General features: G+C 40.2%; 1 protein-coding gene across 3 annotated transcripts in view; it reads left to right on the top strand.

The window, feature by feature from the left end:
* Window positions 1-14,706, top strand: part of evi5b (ecotropic viral integration site 5b) — a 42,203-nt gene that overhangs the window by 17,348 nt on the left and 10,149 nt on the right. For 2 of the 3 annotated variants that reach the window (XM_044044735.1, XM_044044734.1), the window contains exons 4-18: window positions 308-532; window positions 1,328-1,402; window positions 1,527-1,652; window positions 2,188-2,331; window positions 2,827-2,916; window positions 3,098-3,195; window positions 3,786-3,846; window positions 3,936-3,989; window positions 5,232-5,264; window positions 6,842-6,988; window positions 9,496-9,627; window positions 9,961-10,101; window positions 10,197-10,355; window positions 13,346-13,492; window positions 14,542-14,637. In XM_044044735.1, the coding sequence (XP_043900670.1) occupies window positions 308-532; window positions 1,328-1,402; window positions 1,527-1,652; window positions 2,188-2,331; window positions 2,827-2,916; window positions 3,098-3,195; window positions 3,786-3,846; window positions 3,936-3,989; window positions 5,232-5,264; window positions 6,842-6,988; window positions 9,496-9,627; window positions 9,961-10,101; window positions 10,197-10,355; window positions 13,346-13,492; window positions 14,542-14,637 (1,728 nt within the window). The remainder of the gene's footprint in view (window positions 1-307; window positions 533-1,327; window positions 1,403-1,526; window positions 1,653-2,187; window positions 2,332-2,826; window positions 2,917-3,097; window positions 3,196-3,785; window positions 3,847-3,935; window positions 3,990-5,231; window positions 5,265-6,841; window positions 6,989-9,495; window positions 9,628-9,960; window positions 10,102-10,196; window positions 10,356-13,345; window positions 13,493-14,541; window positions 14,638-14,706) is intronic. The other variant, XM_044044736.1, reaches the window with a different exon arrangement.

Raw genomic sequence — 14,706 nt, 5'->3', positions numbered from 1 at the left:
TAAGTCAGTTTATTATATTTACTTCTACATTACAGTGACGATATACTTCAAAATATGAGGATGCAGAACTGGCAGGAATGTTTTTTAAGTCCCTTTTAGTCCACAATTCTTAAGGATAATTGTCCTACTACCATAGTCATACGACTGGTGCATGTTGAATAGTTGAAGTGTTGTATGTTTACACTGAAGGATCACATTCCAAAATGAACAATGACAGCCCTCGAATATCCATATATATTCATCATTAATGTGTTTACAATGCAGTTTAGTATCAATTTCATCAAGTATACTTTCTTTTTCCATCTAGGATCTGGTCAGAAAAGGGATTCCTCACCACTTTCGGGCAATAGTGTGGCAGCTGCTGTGTAACGCCCAGAATATGCCCATCAAAGATCAGTACTCGGAACTCCTGAAGATGACCTCCCCCTGTGAGAAGCTGATTCGCAGAGACATCGCCCGCACTTATCCCGAACACGACTTCTTCAAGGAGAAGGACAGCCTGGGCCAGGAAGTTCTCTTCAATGTCATGAAGGTGAGTCTCCGTTTGTGTCTGAGGAACAAGACTGTGTCAGATAAACTGATAACAACACATGCACACAGAGGTGTTATGCATTAAATGGACAGTTGCTTAGGTACTGAGTTACTTCTATGTAATGTCTTGCATGCAGTTGACTCTGCACACTCCTTGTGCTGAGAAGCAGCCACAGATATGAGTATGAGCTCATAGCTGCCAGTGGGGACACCACAAAAAAAAAAACAGATTTTAGTCATAAAACAAAGGCATACCATCCTAATATATCTGACATTTTATCTTGATATCTTACTGATTTTTCCAATTGGAAACTGAAGTTTCTGTTGCTTATGAGGAGTAACACCAAAGTCCATAGAGCAAATCTGTCATTTTACCTCAAAGGACACTGGAGCTATTGGTCTACTGCTGCTTCAACCAGTATATTTGTGTTGCTAAGTTGAATAAGGATAAAGGTTTGGATAAAACTGCTGATTTTATCTATGCAATTTGGTGCATGGAAGTGAGAAACAACACAAAATAAATTTTTCTGCTGGAAAAACGACAAGGAAAAGCATCAAACATATGCTTAAGACGGTGCACGCTAAAGACAACGCTGGTTTGTTTTTCCTGGTGTTCCCGTTGGCTGACGTTTTTTCACAGAATGCGCAGAGAGCACAGTTGTAGGTTAGACATGATATACAAGTACTTCAGACAATCCCACTTTTAAAAAAAACATTCTCACCATTTTCAGGGTAAAAACTGTTCTATACTGGACTTTTGTTACCTGTGTTTACCTGTGTCGTCATTCCTTCTCAGGCTTATTCTCTGGTAGACCGTGAAGTCGGCTATTGTCAAGGAAGTGCATTCATCGTCGGGCTGCTACTAATGCAGGTAATAATCCACCTTCACCACATACACAAACAAGACTCATTCCTCAGCTTCCTGCAAAGGTTTTAAGATGTTCAACATAAGAGTTTCAGTTTTGATGTATCCCAATTGTTGTTTATTTTCCTAGATGCCAGAGGAGGAGGCTTTCTGTGTGTTTGTGAAGTTGATGCAAGACTACAGATTACGAGAGCTCTTCAAGCCCAGCATGGCTGAGCTGGGACTCTGCATGTACCAGTTTGAGAGCATGATCCAGGTAGACACCTCACACTCTGTAGTCTGAGGTTGATAGGAAGGATTTTGATACTGTGAATCTGTTGCTACATCCACAAGAAGCAAGGCGGAGCAGTTTTATTTATAGAGCACTTTTCATACACAGAGGCACGTTCAAGGTCCTGTAAAGGAAAACAACACATTTAAAAACAACACACAGACAGAATCATAATAAATCAATAAAAAAAGACAATCCATAACTAACTGAAAATGTTTAAAACAAAAAGGCAAGAGATAAATGAAAAAAAAAACATTTTAAAAATGCATATTTTTGCATCTTCTACACTTGTATTTTCCATCCACACTAATATTTAGGATTTTCTAATAAATGAATTTAAACTAGACAAACATGTAATGAAGAAAGTCTGTTTCAACAAACGTATGCCGAGCATATGTGGACAATTGATCTGTGGAAGCACTGACACAGAGTTCTTCTTAAAACATTTGTTTTATCGTTTTGTTTTTTAATGAAAAATGTTTTTGTGGATGTATGTTTTTTATTTTTTTCCCCCTTGCAGGAGCAACTGCCAGAGCTCCATATACATTTCCAGGCTCAGAGCTTTCACACCTCCATGTACGCCTCCTCTTGGTTCCTCACCATCTTCCTCACATCCTTCCCTCTCCCTGTCGCCACAAGGATCTTCGATATCTTCATGTGTGAGGTCAGTGCTCTGAAATATGACCTTTGTGTTCTTATCAGTCTGTTTAAACATTAAACGATCGTTTAATTAAAGCAGCATCAAGTTAGTTTGGATATGCTTCTAAATCAGCATATTCTCTATTAATATTAAAACAAGTTTGGGTCAGTCAGATCTGTGTTTGCGTTTGATTCTGTACCACAGTTGTGCACTGTAAAATCTGTCTGTATTTTTTTTTATACGTATGGATCCATGTTTAATTCCCTGGTGAAATATTGAAACATGCAGCAAAATGCACAAATATTACATTTTAAAGATGCTGGTGAAAACGTCACCTCCTGGGCAGAAGTGATTAAATGCAGTTGTCCTGAACATTAGCACCACCTGCAGGAGAAAACAAACACCATACTAATAGTTACTGTGAATTGTGGCATCTCTCCACTGAGACCAAGTTTTCCCTGAACTTATAGAGAATCTATTTCATAGCAGTGACTCCTCTATGTTAACCTGTCTCCTCAGGGTTTGGAGATAGTTTTCCGTGTGGGATTGGCCATTCTCCAGATGAACCAGACTGAACTCATCCAGCTCGACATGGAGGGAATGTTACAGGTATTTTTATAAATATCACTGTCACTGTAACCTCAGACGCTACTCATCATTCTTACAAGCAGTGCTCATTTTTAACAAAATGTACAGCACCCTCATTAAAGGAACCCTCACCACACCCAGTTAATTGATACTTGTGTGAAAAACTTATCTTCTACGTCTATGTTTTCTCACTTCACTCCAGCACTTTCAGAGAGTCATCCCACACCAGCTGGACAGTGGCCCAGATAAGGTTATCCTGGGTGCTTATCAGGTCAAATACAATGCCAAGAAGATGAAAAAGTAAGAGCCACTGTCATATTCTTATTTCAGATCATTTCTTTTTGTGCATGCATTTATATTTTTTTTTTTTTACACACAGCCTTGGAAATGTACGTTACTTGACCTTCCGATGGCTCATCTATAGTGTTAAGGATTATTAATAGTTTTTTATGGATATCAAACTAGGATTTGAGCATGTTTGTTTCTGTTTGTATCTTATTGTTACAAACAGCCTCAGACCTATACAATGTTTGTCAGGGGCTGCAACTAACAGTTGTTTTAATAAGTGACGAATCTGTCGATTATGTTCTCAATTAATGGAGTCCAGAAAATGTCAGAAAATGTTGACCAGTGTTTTTCAATGTTTTCGTTTTGTCCAAAATTATGTAGTCTTAATGATTTATTTGTTGTATGGAGCAAAGAAACCAGAAAATATTATAATTTGTATTTGATGATAATGTAGTCTTGAAGTTTATCGTTGTAGCTTTACGAATATCTTTAATATTTGCAGGCATTTCAAAACTTTAAAGTCAGATGTTCATCCCTGTTTTTATTCTAATTCTTACGGCACTGATATTATTGCTAATGATTTTTAACTTTTCTTTCTTTAGATTAGAGAAAGATTACACTACATTCAAAACTAAAGAGATGGAGGAGCAGGTGGAGATAAAGGTGGGGGAAGATATTTGAATATGTGTGAAGTGCCAGTTATGATGTGTGCTTTTGGTTTACTTTTTTTTGTGTGATTGCTCTACGTGCAGAGGCTGCGGACAGAGAACAGACTCCTGAAGCAGAGGATCGACACGCTCGAGAAAGTGAGTGTTTGCCACAGACAAACTGATCTCATTCTGCTCCCCTGTTCATGGCGTCACTACATTAACCCATCCAGCTGTGAATGCACATTCAGTCCTGTCTTTCACTAACTGGGCTGTGTCAGTTGAAAGTTGTTCAGCCATTGTTGACCACTCTGGAATGAAGCGGATCAGGAAAAAAAAAACTTCTTGTTTTGAGCTTCGAGTTGTCACAGCGTTGTGATGATTTCCCACATCTGTGGCCCGAAATAACTTCATGTAGTAACATCTTAGAATTCAACACTAACTGCAGCAGCGACTCCTAACAAAAGTCTGTGTGGAATAGGAAAATGGAAACGATACTAAACACTGCATCCTAGGGCTGGGCAATATAGCCATATTATATCTACTCTATATTGTGACATAAATGAAATAGATAACCTATCTATCTATCTATCTATCTATCTATCTATCTATCCATCTATCCATCTATCCGTCCATCCATCCACTTTTCATGAGTCCTGAAAAAACATGTACAGCTTTATTCCCAGTATATATCCTGATAGACAAGATGTATCAGGATATACTGTAGCCTAAAAATGTCCAGATATTATTTATAAGCTATATTGCCCAGCCTTACCTTGACATTTATTTATGTTGTGATATCGTTATGGAACGATATCGCCCAGCCCTGCTGCATGTGTATCGTTCTGCACATTGTGCGTCGTTGTGAATGGGCACGACTGCTGCTGTCAGCTGAAGGCGCCATGCATGAGGTTTGCTGTGGAGAGCGAGGGTTTTCTGGCTGCTGCTCGGCGTCTCCCCAAGTCCGTCATTTAAGAAAACCAGCTCATGGCCATTACTCTCTGGTGCCACTCTGTCACTAAACTCCCTGAACCGTTTAAGTCCTCACTACCTCAAACTGTTCAAAAGCCCAACATGTCTTGCCTTTTACATTTCACTCTCATCTTAAACTAGAACTGTCCTGCGCTGTTTCCTGTCTGAATCCTGTCAGCACTGATCATTTTCTTCACTTTGTCACAGCTCATTTGCACCTTTTTTTTTCACTACACCTGCATGCAATGTTCCTTTTCCACCCCTGAATGCAAACAACACGCTGTAGCCTGTGTAAACAAATATTTCAAGAGGGAAAATGAACATTGCTTTTTTCTTCTCGAAAAACAATCCGTTGTTCTTGTGTGTGCTTTTAACTGTCCTCTGGATTGTGTGTGTCTGCTGTCTCTTGTTGATGTTTCTGTTTTGTAGGAAAGCGCTTCCTTGGCAGATAGATTGATCCAGGTATTTCCCACATCTTATCTTTTCCTGTTTTACTTCTGTTGCACCTTCTTTAATCTCTCTTAACTGTGCATGATAAGTGAAAACATGGTAATAATACAGAATCTAACACAGTCATTATTGTTATTTAAAACTGGGGTAGATGGGATCACTAGACAAACAGTTGAATATCATTTTTTAGAGATGGAGTACCTCTGTCCTGAGCTTCTCACACCACAACACGCGACAGAAGACCTGAGGCAATGTCACCCTCTGTGAAAGTCTGCACCAATATTTACACGTCACCTTCATTTTCCAACACTCCACAAAGGTTCATTGTGTAACGTTTTGAGAAGTTTATGAACAAATTAAATATACAACCTACACGTATGTAATTTCTTTAACATAGACATCATTTGTGGTTTCTGCAGCAGCCTGAATGGACAAACCAGTCAGAGCGCACAGTATGTTCTGGATTTTGAAGCAGAAGCTCATTATGCAAACAAACAAACAAACAAGAACATGCTTTATGGTATGCAAAGGCCACCGTACTTCCCCACCACACTTGGGAAAGGGATGAGCTAAGGACTCGTGTGTTTGTTGTAAGATAAGTCGTACACACCGGACTATATCGATGCGTTCCATTTGTAGTCGGAATGTCCAACTCAAAATTTTGGCGCAACCTCACCAGCGCCATCACTGGATTCCAGGATGGCTGCGTCCATACAAACTGCCACATTTGTGGCTAATAGCACCTGTCTCAATGGTTGCACTCAAAATTTGTATCCATGGATAAGAAACATGTAGGGTATTGGTATTGATTGGTATTGGTATTAGTTTGGGTTGCTTTGCAGCTTTGATAGTTGTTACCGGTACTAGTGGACATGTCAGTGACCTCTGAACCACTGAAGTGACACGTATTGTACATGCAGCTGCTTAGTAGAACAGGCTGCTACTCAAAGTCTCCCACCATGGGACAGAGGTCTCGGCCTCTCTTGTCTACCCCAGCTTTAAGAACTAATCAAGACTATAAAAACTTCTAATGATCTTACACTAGAAGGGAGAGTGCTTACCTCTGCCAAGGCTACGCTGTGTGTCGCTATGATGAGCAAAGTAACGCGAGACATTCCTGGATTCATTAGTTTATCAGATCTGCTCCCAAAATGAACATGATCTTCTTAGACTCATAGTCCACCCGTCCATTTTTCACTTCATTGACATAATTTTGGGCTGAACAATAAGAGATGAGACATATGGAAAAAAGAAAAAAACAATAAAAACAAATCTGGGTAAAAGTAAAAAAAATACAGTTGATTGAAAAGCAAATAAAACAATAAAATAAACATAACATCCTTGGTGGAGGTAATATGTGCATGAAAAAGAAAGATTCAAAAAAGCTTAGATATTAAAATGTAAATGACAGCATCACAAGATTTAAAAACAAAACTCAAGCATGTCCTGCAAAAAAACCCAATCCCTCGTCTTTTTTGTCTTCTTTTCTGATCTGCCCGCTTATTCCTCCCTCTCCTTTCACTTCCTGTCTTGCTCAACGACCCCCACCCCCCCCACCCTCTGCCGCCGTTGGTTGGTTATGTCCAAAGGGACAAGTGACGCGAGCTCAGGAGGCAGAGGAGAACTACCTGGTCAAGCGGGAGCTGGCCACAGTCAAACAGCAGAGCGACGAAGCCAGTGCTCAGCTGGAGCAGGCCAGGAAAACCATCAGGCAGCTTCAGCAACAGCCACAAGCGGTAAGGAGGGCCTTGGTGTCCCCAGGTGGCAGGTTGCTGCAGTGGAGGATTAGTGCCAGTTTTTTGGTGTTTTTTTTTTACCTGGTCTGTGATAGCAACTGTGACGATGTGCAGAGCTGAACCCTTTTAGACTCGGGACACCCCGCCCCAATGGTCAGGCACATTATGTTCTGCACCTGCGTGAGAAAACTGTATTCTGGGTCTACATGCATGAAATGTGTTGTATTATGTTATAAAATGTCCCTGAGGTCATTTCAGCCAGACTATTCACCATTTGAATTGTCATTTGTGGGTTGTTTTCATTTTGATTTGATGTAATGGTGTGGTCTATTGCACCATTCATCGCCTCACACCCAATAATAGGTGTGCGGCAGGATTAGCACTTCAACACATGGGATGCCAGCAGAGATACTTGCACACACTGAGGGTTTAAAAACATATTGATGACTAAAAGCGGAGAGGAAGTTGAAGAGAGATATGCTGATTATTTTCATAATCGATTCAACCGCCGATTATTTTTCTCGATTAATCGTTTCCACAAATTATCAGAAAACCTTAAAAAATGTTGATTGGTGTTCGTCAAACGTGGAAATGATGATGTTCTCAAATGTCTTGTTTTGTCCACAAACCAAAATCATTAACTTTTAAAGATTTCTTTGTTATCCAGAGCAAAGAAATGAAGCAAATACTCACATTTAAGAAGCTTAAATCTTGTTTTACTCATGAAAAAAGTTTTGAACTGATGAATCGATTGTCAAAGTAGTCGTCGATTAATTGTTTCAGCTCTAATGCTGGTGACAGAGCTTCAGCCAGTGTTAGCTAGTGCTTACTCTCAGTCTCAAACACACATGTAATGTTTTTGCAGTATGTTGTTGCTGCCTGGAATAGACACACTTTCACCCTCAACCAAGGAATGAGTTTTGAACTGGGATTGCAGGAACTGTTTGTGTAAAACATGATGCACATATTTTACACATGTGCCCTTAAACAGTAGGTGATGGTCGTAGTCTGTATCCATTCAGTCTGCTGCTTTTATCCTCCACGTGAGGCGCGGCTGGAGCCGATCCCAGCTGACCATGGGGTGAAATGCGGGGTACAACCTGGACATCGTTCACACTTATGGTCAATTTAGAGAGTCCAATTTATGTATGCATGTATTTGGACTGTGGGAGGAAAGCTGAGGACCCTGAGAACAGCAGCATTCATTCTGCGAGGGGGTGATCGTCAAGTGCTCCACCGCGTGTCCCTGGTCTGTATTTGTCATTAAAAAGGGAGACTGGAAGAACTATTCCACATATTTAGCATTTACATCATTCAGATGGACCTGTGGTAGCTCACAGACTTCAAGATGAAAATAAGGAAAGTATGGAAGAATATAGAATTCCCTTGTCTCTTCTTGTCATCTGATTGGCTGGAGCTAAGCAGCCATTCACAGTGATCTCTTTCATCGACGCATGGCGGAAAAGAGCTTTCAGCATCGGGTGGTTTGTTCCGGGTTTGGCAGTCATGGTGGTGTGGGAGTGTGTTCCCCTCGGCCCTCGTGGCACATAATTGCCCAGCGACATAATCCAAGCAGAGGTGGCTTTGGATCTGTTTTGGTATGCATGAGTTACTTTTAAGGACATAGAGCACTGGACACTTCAGCCACCGTGCGCAGTCATGAGTGAATGAATTTGTAAGCAGTTCTCTCACAGGTGCTGGTAGATTTTTACATAACACATTTCCTGACCATGTCAGATTGTAATATGCAGGCATTATCACATAATTTGCTGTCATGTTTTACAAAGAGGCAAACATGAATTCTTGATGTGAAAGTGGAATGAGATGTTCAGATGTAATGTGTGTTTCTACCAGAAGGAAATATAGCATGTAGATTATGTAGTTACATGTTATTAAAGATTACACTTATTACAATTTGTTAAACTAGGGCCATTTTTAGACTTTTGACCATTTTGCTCAAGTAGTATTATAGTTCAGGTTTTGAACAGTGTGGTTGTATGAGGTACTGACACATGGGCAGCAGTGACTGCAGTTTGAGTCACTGATCTAAAGGCTCATCTTATGAATATTAATATATGATCTTAAGAACATGTTCTCGCTGTTAGAATTTTCTGATCGAAAACTCTGTGTAAGAGTAGCAAACTACAGATGAAATGTTTGGGTTTTTCAACACGCAGAGACACAGCAGCTGCCTGGTTTGGTGAGTTTGTGTCACTGAGGTGAATCTGAACAAAGGTACAGCGAGTGAGTGGTTTACAAAGTGGAACAAACTTCAATTTCTATGCAGAAAAAAAGCTGCCTAATGGAAAGTGTGTTAAACTGGTGCAAACTTTATTTGATCAGTTTTTCCTTGTTTCTCCACTGGCAGCCAACTGCACTGACGTCACTACCACATACAGCCTCACTTTAGGAGAAACTGAACTATCCCTTTTAAACTATCCCTACTTTGTGCAAACACAGGTGTCTGTGTGATGTTTCTGCTCACTCTCCTGTCCTGCTGGTTATAGAAAGGAGCCCCTCGGTATTCTGAGGAGTCTGTCCTGCAGCTGGAGCGGGAGCTGGTGCAGGCCCGACTGAAGGAGGCAGAATCCCAGTGTGCACTCAAAGAAATGCAAGACAAGATCCTGGATATGGAAAAGGTGAGTTTTCTTAGGCTGAAATGTATATACATTACTCCAGTGGTCTAATCTCAGTGATATGCAGGTATTCACTGTATACTCACTACAAAAGGGCCAGAAATACCATATAATAACTTAAAAATGCACATCATTTGATGCTTATCAACACCAGTTCCATCTGAGAATGAGAGAAATCAGAGAAGGTGTTAGTTTGACTCTTCTACTGTTACTTCAACACTGCCGGGCTGCTTTACTGTGTACATTTGTGATGTGTGGGGTGTCTTTTTAGGTAATGCTTTTAAACAGCGTATTATTAATTTTCAAACACATACCTCTCATATATTCTTTCGATAGAGGAACACATCTCTACCAGATGACACCAACGTTGCACGACTACAAGAGGAGCTGATCGGAGTGAAGCTGCGGGAAGCGGAGGCAGTGACTGGTCTGAAGGAGCTGAGACAGCAGGTCAGAGACCTGGAGGACCACTGGCAGGTGAGCACCAACATGTCTCCACAAACTGCTCATATCTGTGAAATGTATTTAGTATGTGAGAGAAAGCCGGACTGAATCTAGATGTCTGTCCTCAGCGTCACTTGGCACGCACTGCTGGCCGCTGGAAGGATACACCAAAGAAGAATACTTTGAGTGAGCTACAAGACGAGCTGATGAGCGTGAGGCTGCGTGAGGCCGAGGCTCAGGCAGAGCTCCGAGAAACACGGCAGAGGAGCCTGGAGCTGGAAACACAGGTCAGATTTTTGTTTAGTTTCCTTCATTTAAACATGTAGCATGTAAGCGCAGTCCTGGAAGAAGGTCAAGGGTTTCATAAATGCAGGGTCAAAATAGTCTGGTTTCATCTATTCATTTCTTTGTCACTTAAGTTTTTATTGAAAGTTTTTCATTTATATGCTGTAGGTGTAAAACCAACACAGAAGAATGAATACAAAAACAAACAGTTCCATTCTCAGCCATCTGTCCATGTTCCTATTTTCAATTATCAACTATCTTTCCTGTGGTCTTCGTCACTGTTCTTGTCTTGAATAATGTTTTGTCAATTTTTCTTTGAACTGAGCTCCCTGTAGTCATAAGCGGTGCTTTATCTATTCCATTATGTAGATTTCCTCTGTAATCTGTGTCCATTGATCCTGAGTAGGGGATCCCCATCTCTATCCAATAGCCATTCTTTTATCAGCTGTTAATAATATTTGAAGCCAAATATCTGTCCTTTAATTGTACATTTTCTTCATATAAGTTACAGCACTGTACAGGACATAAGGTTCTTATACACAAGTATTTTCAGTCGAGAATTAGTGGATGAGTGATGTATTCTCCACATTTAGCCAATCTTCTTCAGTCATTTTTATGTTAGATTCTGATTCCCATTTTTCTTTTATGTATTTATTTGAATCACTTTTTTTTTATATAGCCTGGATATAATTCTGAATTTAGTTTGTATGCTTTGACTATGATTTGGATCACACGCTTCACTCTGGAGGGGTCCATCTTGATCTCTTTCAAATAAGTGTGCTCTAAGAATTCATGATTATCTAAATCATGTTTTTCTCTCATATTTTGGAAACTCTCCAGCTGTCCATCTTTCACCTGAAGACACCATGCTGTGATTCCACTGATTCCACATTGCTATCGTGCTATCCACTCAATAAATGAGTGTCTTTTCTTTTTCCATTTCTTTCCACTTTAGTGTAATCTGCTTACAATATATCTCAATGCATGGGATGCATGAAGGTATTCCTTCAGCTTTGAAAGTCCCATCACTCCTCTTTCTTTTGGCAGCTGGAGAGTTTCCAATTTTAATCTGGGCTTTGTTGCCACCCCAAACAAACATTATTAAATAAATATTATTCTGTTCCAGCTCATAAATTGGGGTTGGGGGACCTCTACTGGCAGGGATTGGAATAGGTATAAAAGCCTGGGTAGAATATTCATTCTGACGATTTCAGTTCTTGAGCTGCAATCTAGTTTTAATGTAGACTGTCTTTCAGTTATTTTTTTTGTATATATTAATTTATATTGGTATTATTGACTTTATATAGTTTTAATCCTTTTTTCTGTATGTGATTGTGACCTCCAAGTACTCAATTTTCCGAAGTGTCCAATTAAAATTAAGTCATTCTTGGATATCTTTTGGTAGACTATAGTTGAACGTTAATATCTGTGTATTTGTGATATTTATTTTATATCCTGAGTCAGTTATAGGTTATATCAAGGTAGGTTATGACATGATCCACGGCCCTCGAATCGCCTCGGCACGGCAAGGTTTAGGTTGGTTTTTCACAAAATACAAAATAGTACCTACTCAACGTGGGTGGAGTCATCACTGCATGGCTGCATGAAACTGCCGTGACTTTGTTTTACAAGCGACACACACACACACACGACTGACTAGTGACTTGTCGTTTTTGTTTTGTTATTTTCAGTGTAGGTACTATGTCAGTGGAAACGCAAAATAACCGTGCCGTGCCGAGGCGCGTCAGAAACACAACATAAGTCTTTTTAATATCTTTGGAAGTAGGGATGTCCTTATTTGGAAGGGTTTTTTTCAATACCCTCTGGAGCAGATATTACCATATCTGTATGTGGATCTCTGATTTTATTTATATTATTAATTTCTTGTTGTTTTGCCAGTATTTTAGTGGCCCTTGGTCCTACACCATTAGCCCTGTTTCTCAATTTTGTCATTTATTCATTTATTCATTTATTTATTTATGTTTCCTTAATTTGCTGACATATCGTTGGGCTGTGTGTGTTTTGGTATTTCTGTTCCAATTCCCTTAACTTCTCATTAAGTATTGCATAAGCCTCCAGTTGAACCCTTTTTGCATGTGTAGTTTCATCGATAAATATTCGATCTACTGTGCCCTTTTCAGTTTCCTCTATTTATCTTTTTATGTCTGTTTTTACCGTCTGCGATCATTGTTCAGTATCCCAAGATCTCCATACTGTATGCCATTTTCAATGGTTGTCCTCTCCATTAATGAGAAAGACATCTATCCTTGAGTGGACCTTGTGATGTGCTGCTGAGTAATGTGTGAAGTCTTTCTCCAGGGTTTCCAGTTTTCTCTTGTCAAATGCATTTTGTTCGTTTTGAGGCTGGTTGTATCTAATTTGTGGTTTCTAATAACTTTTAGATCTCCCCCACAAATTAAAACACCCTTTGTTTCTGCTGCTATGACATCAAATAGGCATTTGGAGAAAATATTTATAAGAAAAATAAATATTTTGTTTATCAATGTTACTGGGTCATACTCTAGTGTGTGGTTAACTGGATGCCTCGCGGTGTCACACAGATTTGATGTGATCCTTGCCCTGTAGTTATTATTATTTTTATTCTTTCTTCATTTTCTGATTGTGTGATGTGGGGTAACTAGACCAGGTGGGGGTGGGGGGGTAGACACAATTAAAGAAAAAAAGAAAGTCCTTGCTTCAAACTGAAATGTTTTACTTTACACATAATACTTTTAAATTGTGGAAAGAAAATATTTTTCCATATTATTACCTATATATGGAAAGCAGCAGAGTTATCTAATAATAATAATAAAAAACGCTGACAAGGAGTGAATTCTTTACCTGCACTGTCACAGATCGGCCTTTAGGTGGCAGCCTTCACCTGCCCTATAACTCAGTTGCAATATGCTGTATCTGAAAACTGAAAAACCTGACATGTGCTAGTAAAAACAGTTGTAAATCAGTGACACTAAAGTGACATCTCTGCTCACAGAACCAGATTCACAGCAACCAGCTGCGGCGGGCGGAGCAGGAGAGTCGCGCTCATGAAGAGCGTGTGAAAACATTGACGACGCAAAATCGAGATCTGAATGTGCAGCTGAAAGAGCTCAAGAGGCGACAGGCTGAGATTGAATGCAAGGTTGGTACATAAGTGTGATGCTGGTGTGCATCTCTGATGTCTGTCATCTGTCAGTCTACAACCTCAAGAGTAGTTTGGTCTTCTCTCTGAATCACATGCAGCTGTATAGACGTAGAAAGTTTTGACCCGTCCGTGTGTAGCCTCATCAGCCACGACTATGAAGGGACGTGCTATGATGATAGTGTCTGTGTGTGTAAGCATTTCTCACCGTTCAGGAAACACCCTGAGCGACACATGCACACACACACACACGTCCTAAAATGGAAAATAAACTAGCATTTTATCACCTTAGAAACATCAGAAAAGTAAGACCCACCTTGACATCCAGGTCTTTGTGGAGAGGAACAATAAACACTCATCATGACGTTGTGTTTTTTTCATTGTGTGTTTTGTTTAACTAAGCAGCTCCTCAGCTGTATCTGTCGCCATGTGGTCGCTACATGCACGACAGTCAAGGGTCAGGGGTCAGGGGTCAGGGGTCAGTCATCCTCCGCTGTGCCAATCTCAGCCACATTGGGCGATAGGCGGGGTACACCCTGGACAGTTCACCAGTCCATCGCAGGGCCACACACACACACAGATAGAGTCACTCCTATGGTCAATTTAGAGTGTCCAATTCACCTAATCCCCACATGGCATGTTTTTGGATTGTGGGAGGAAGCCGGAGAACCCGGAGAGAACCCACGCACACACGGGGAGAACATGCTAACTCCATGCAGAAAGGGGCTCGAACCCGGGTCTTCTCGCTGCAAGGCAAGAGTGCTAAACCACTACTCCACCGTGTGGCCCCACAGAGAGAGTGTAGTAGTATAATGATTTTAACACAGCATAAACAATATCTGTATAATGATATTGTCGTATGAAAATATATGAATATTTCTTAAAAACTCTTTTCGCCCAGCCCTACATTGTTCCTAGGGATTTAAAGAGAAATTCTAACTTAATACAATTGTTATTAAAATTGTAAATATATTACAATACAGCATGTATTGCTTTTCTTGAAAGTTTTTTTTTTTTGTGGTTTACCTTTTACTTTGTTCATGTTGCAGAGTAAAGAGGAGGTGATGGCTGTGAGGCTGAGGGAAGCTGACAACATTGCTGCTATGGCTGAACTCCAACAACAGATCTCAGAGCTTGAGATTGAGGTAAAGTCCCCGCACACTCTGAACATCACATCACTCAGAATTTCCTTCTCTTCTTGAACAGGACTGTGA

The sequence above is a fragment of the Solea senegalensis genome, linkage group LG14 (assembly GCF_019176455.1).
Source record: "Solea senegalensis isolate Sse05_10M linkage group LG14, IFAPA_SoseM_1, whole genome shotgun sequence".
NCBI lineage: Eukaryota > Metazoa > Chordata > Actinopteri > Pleuronectiformes > Soleidae > Solea > Solea senegalensis.
The sequence above is the reverse complement of the archived record's forward strand: the minus strand, read 5'-3'. Positions and strand labels throughout refer to the sequence as shown.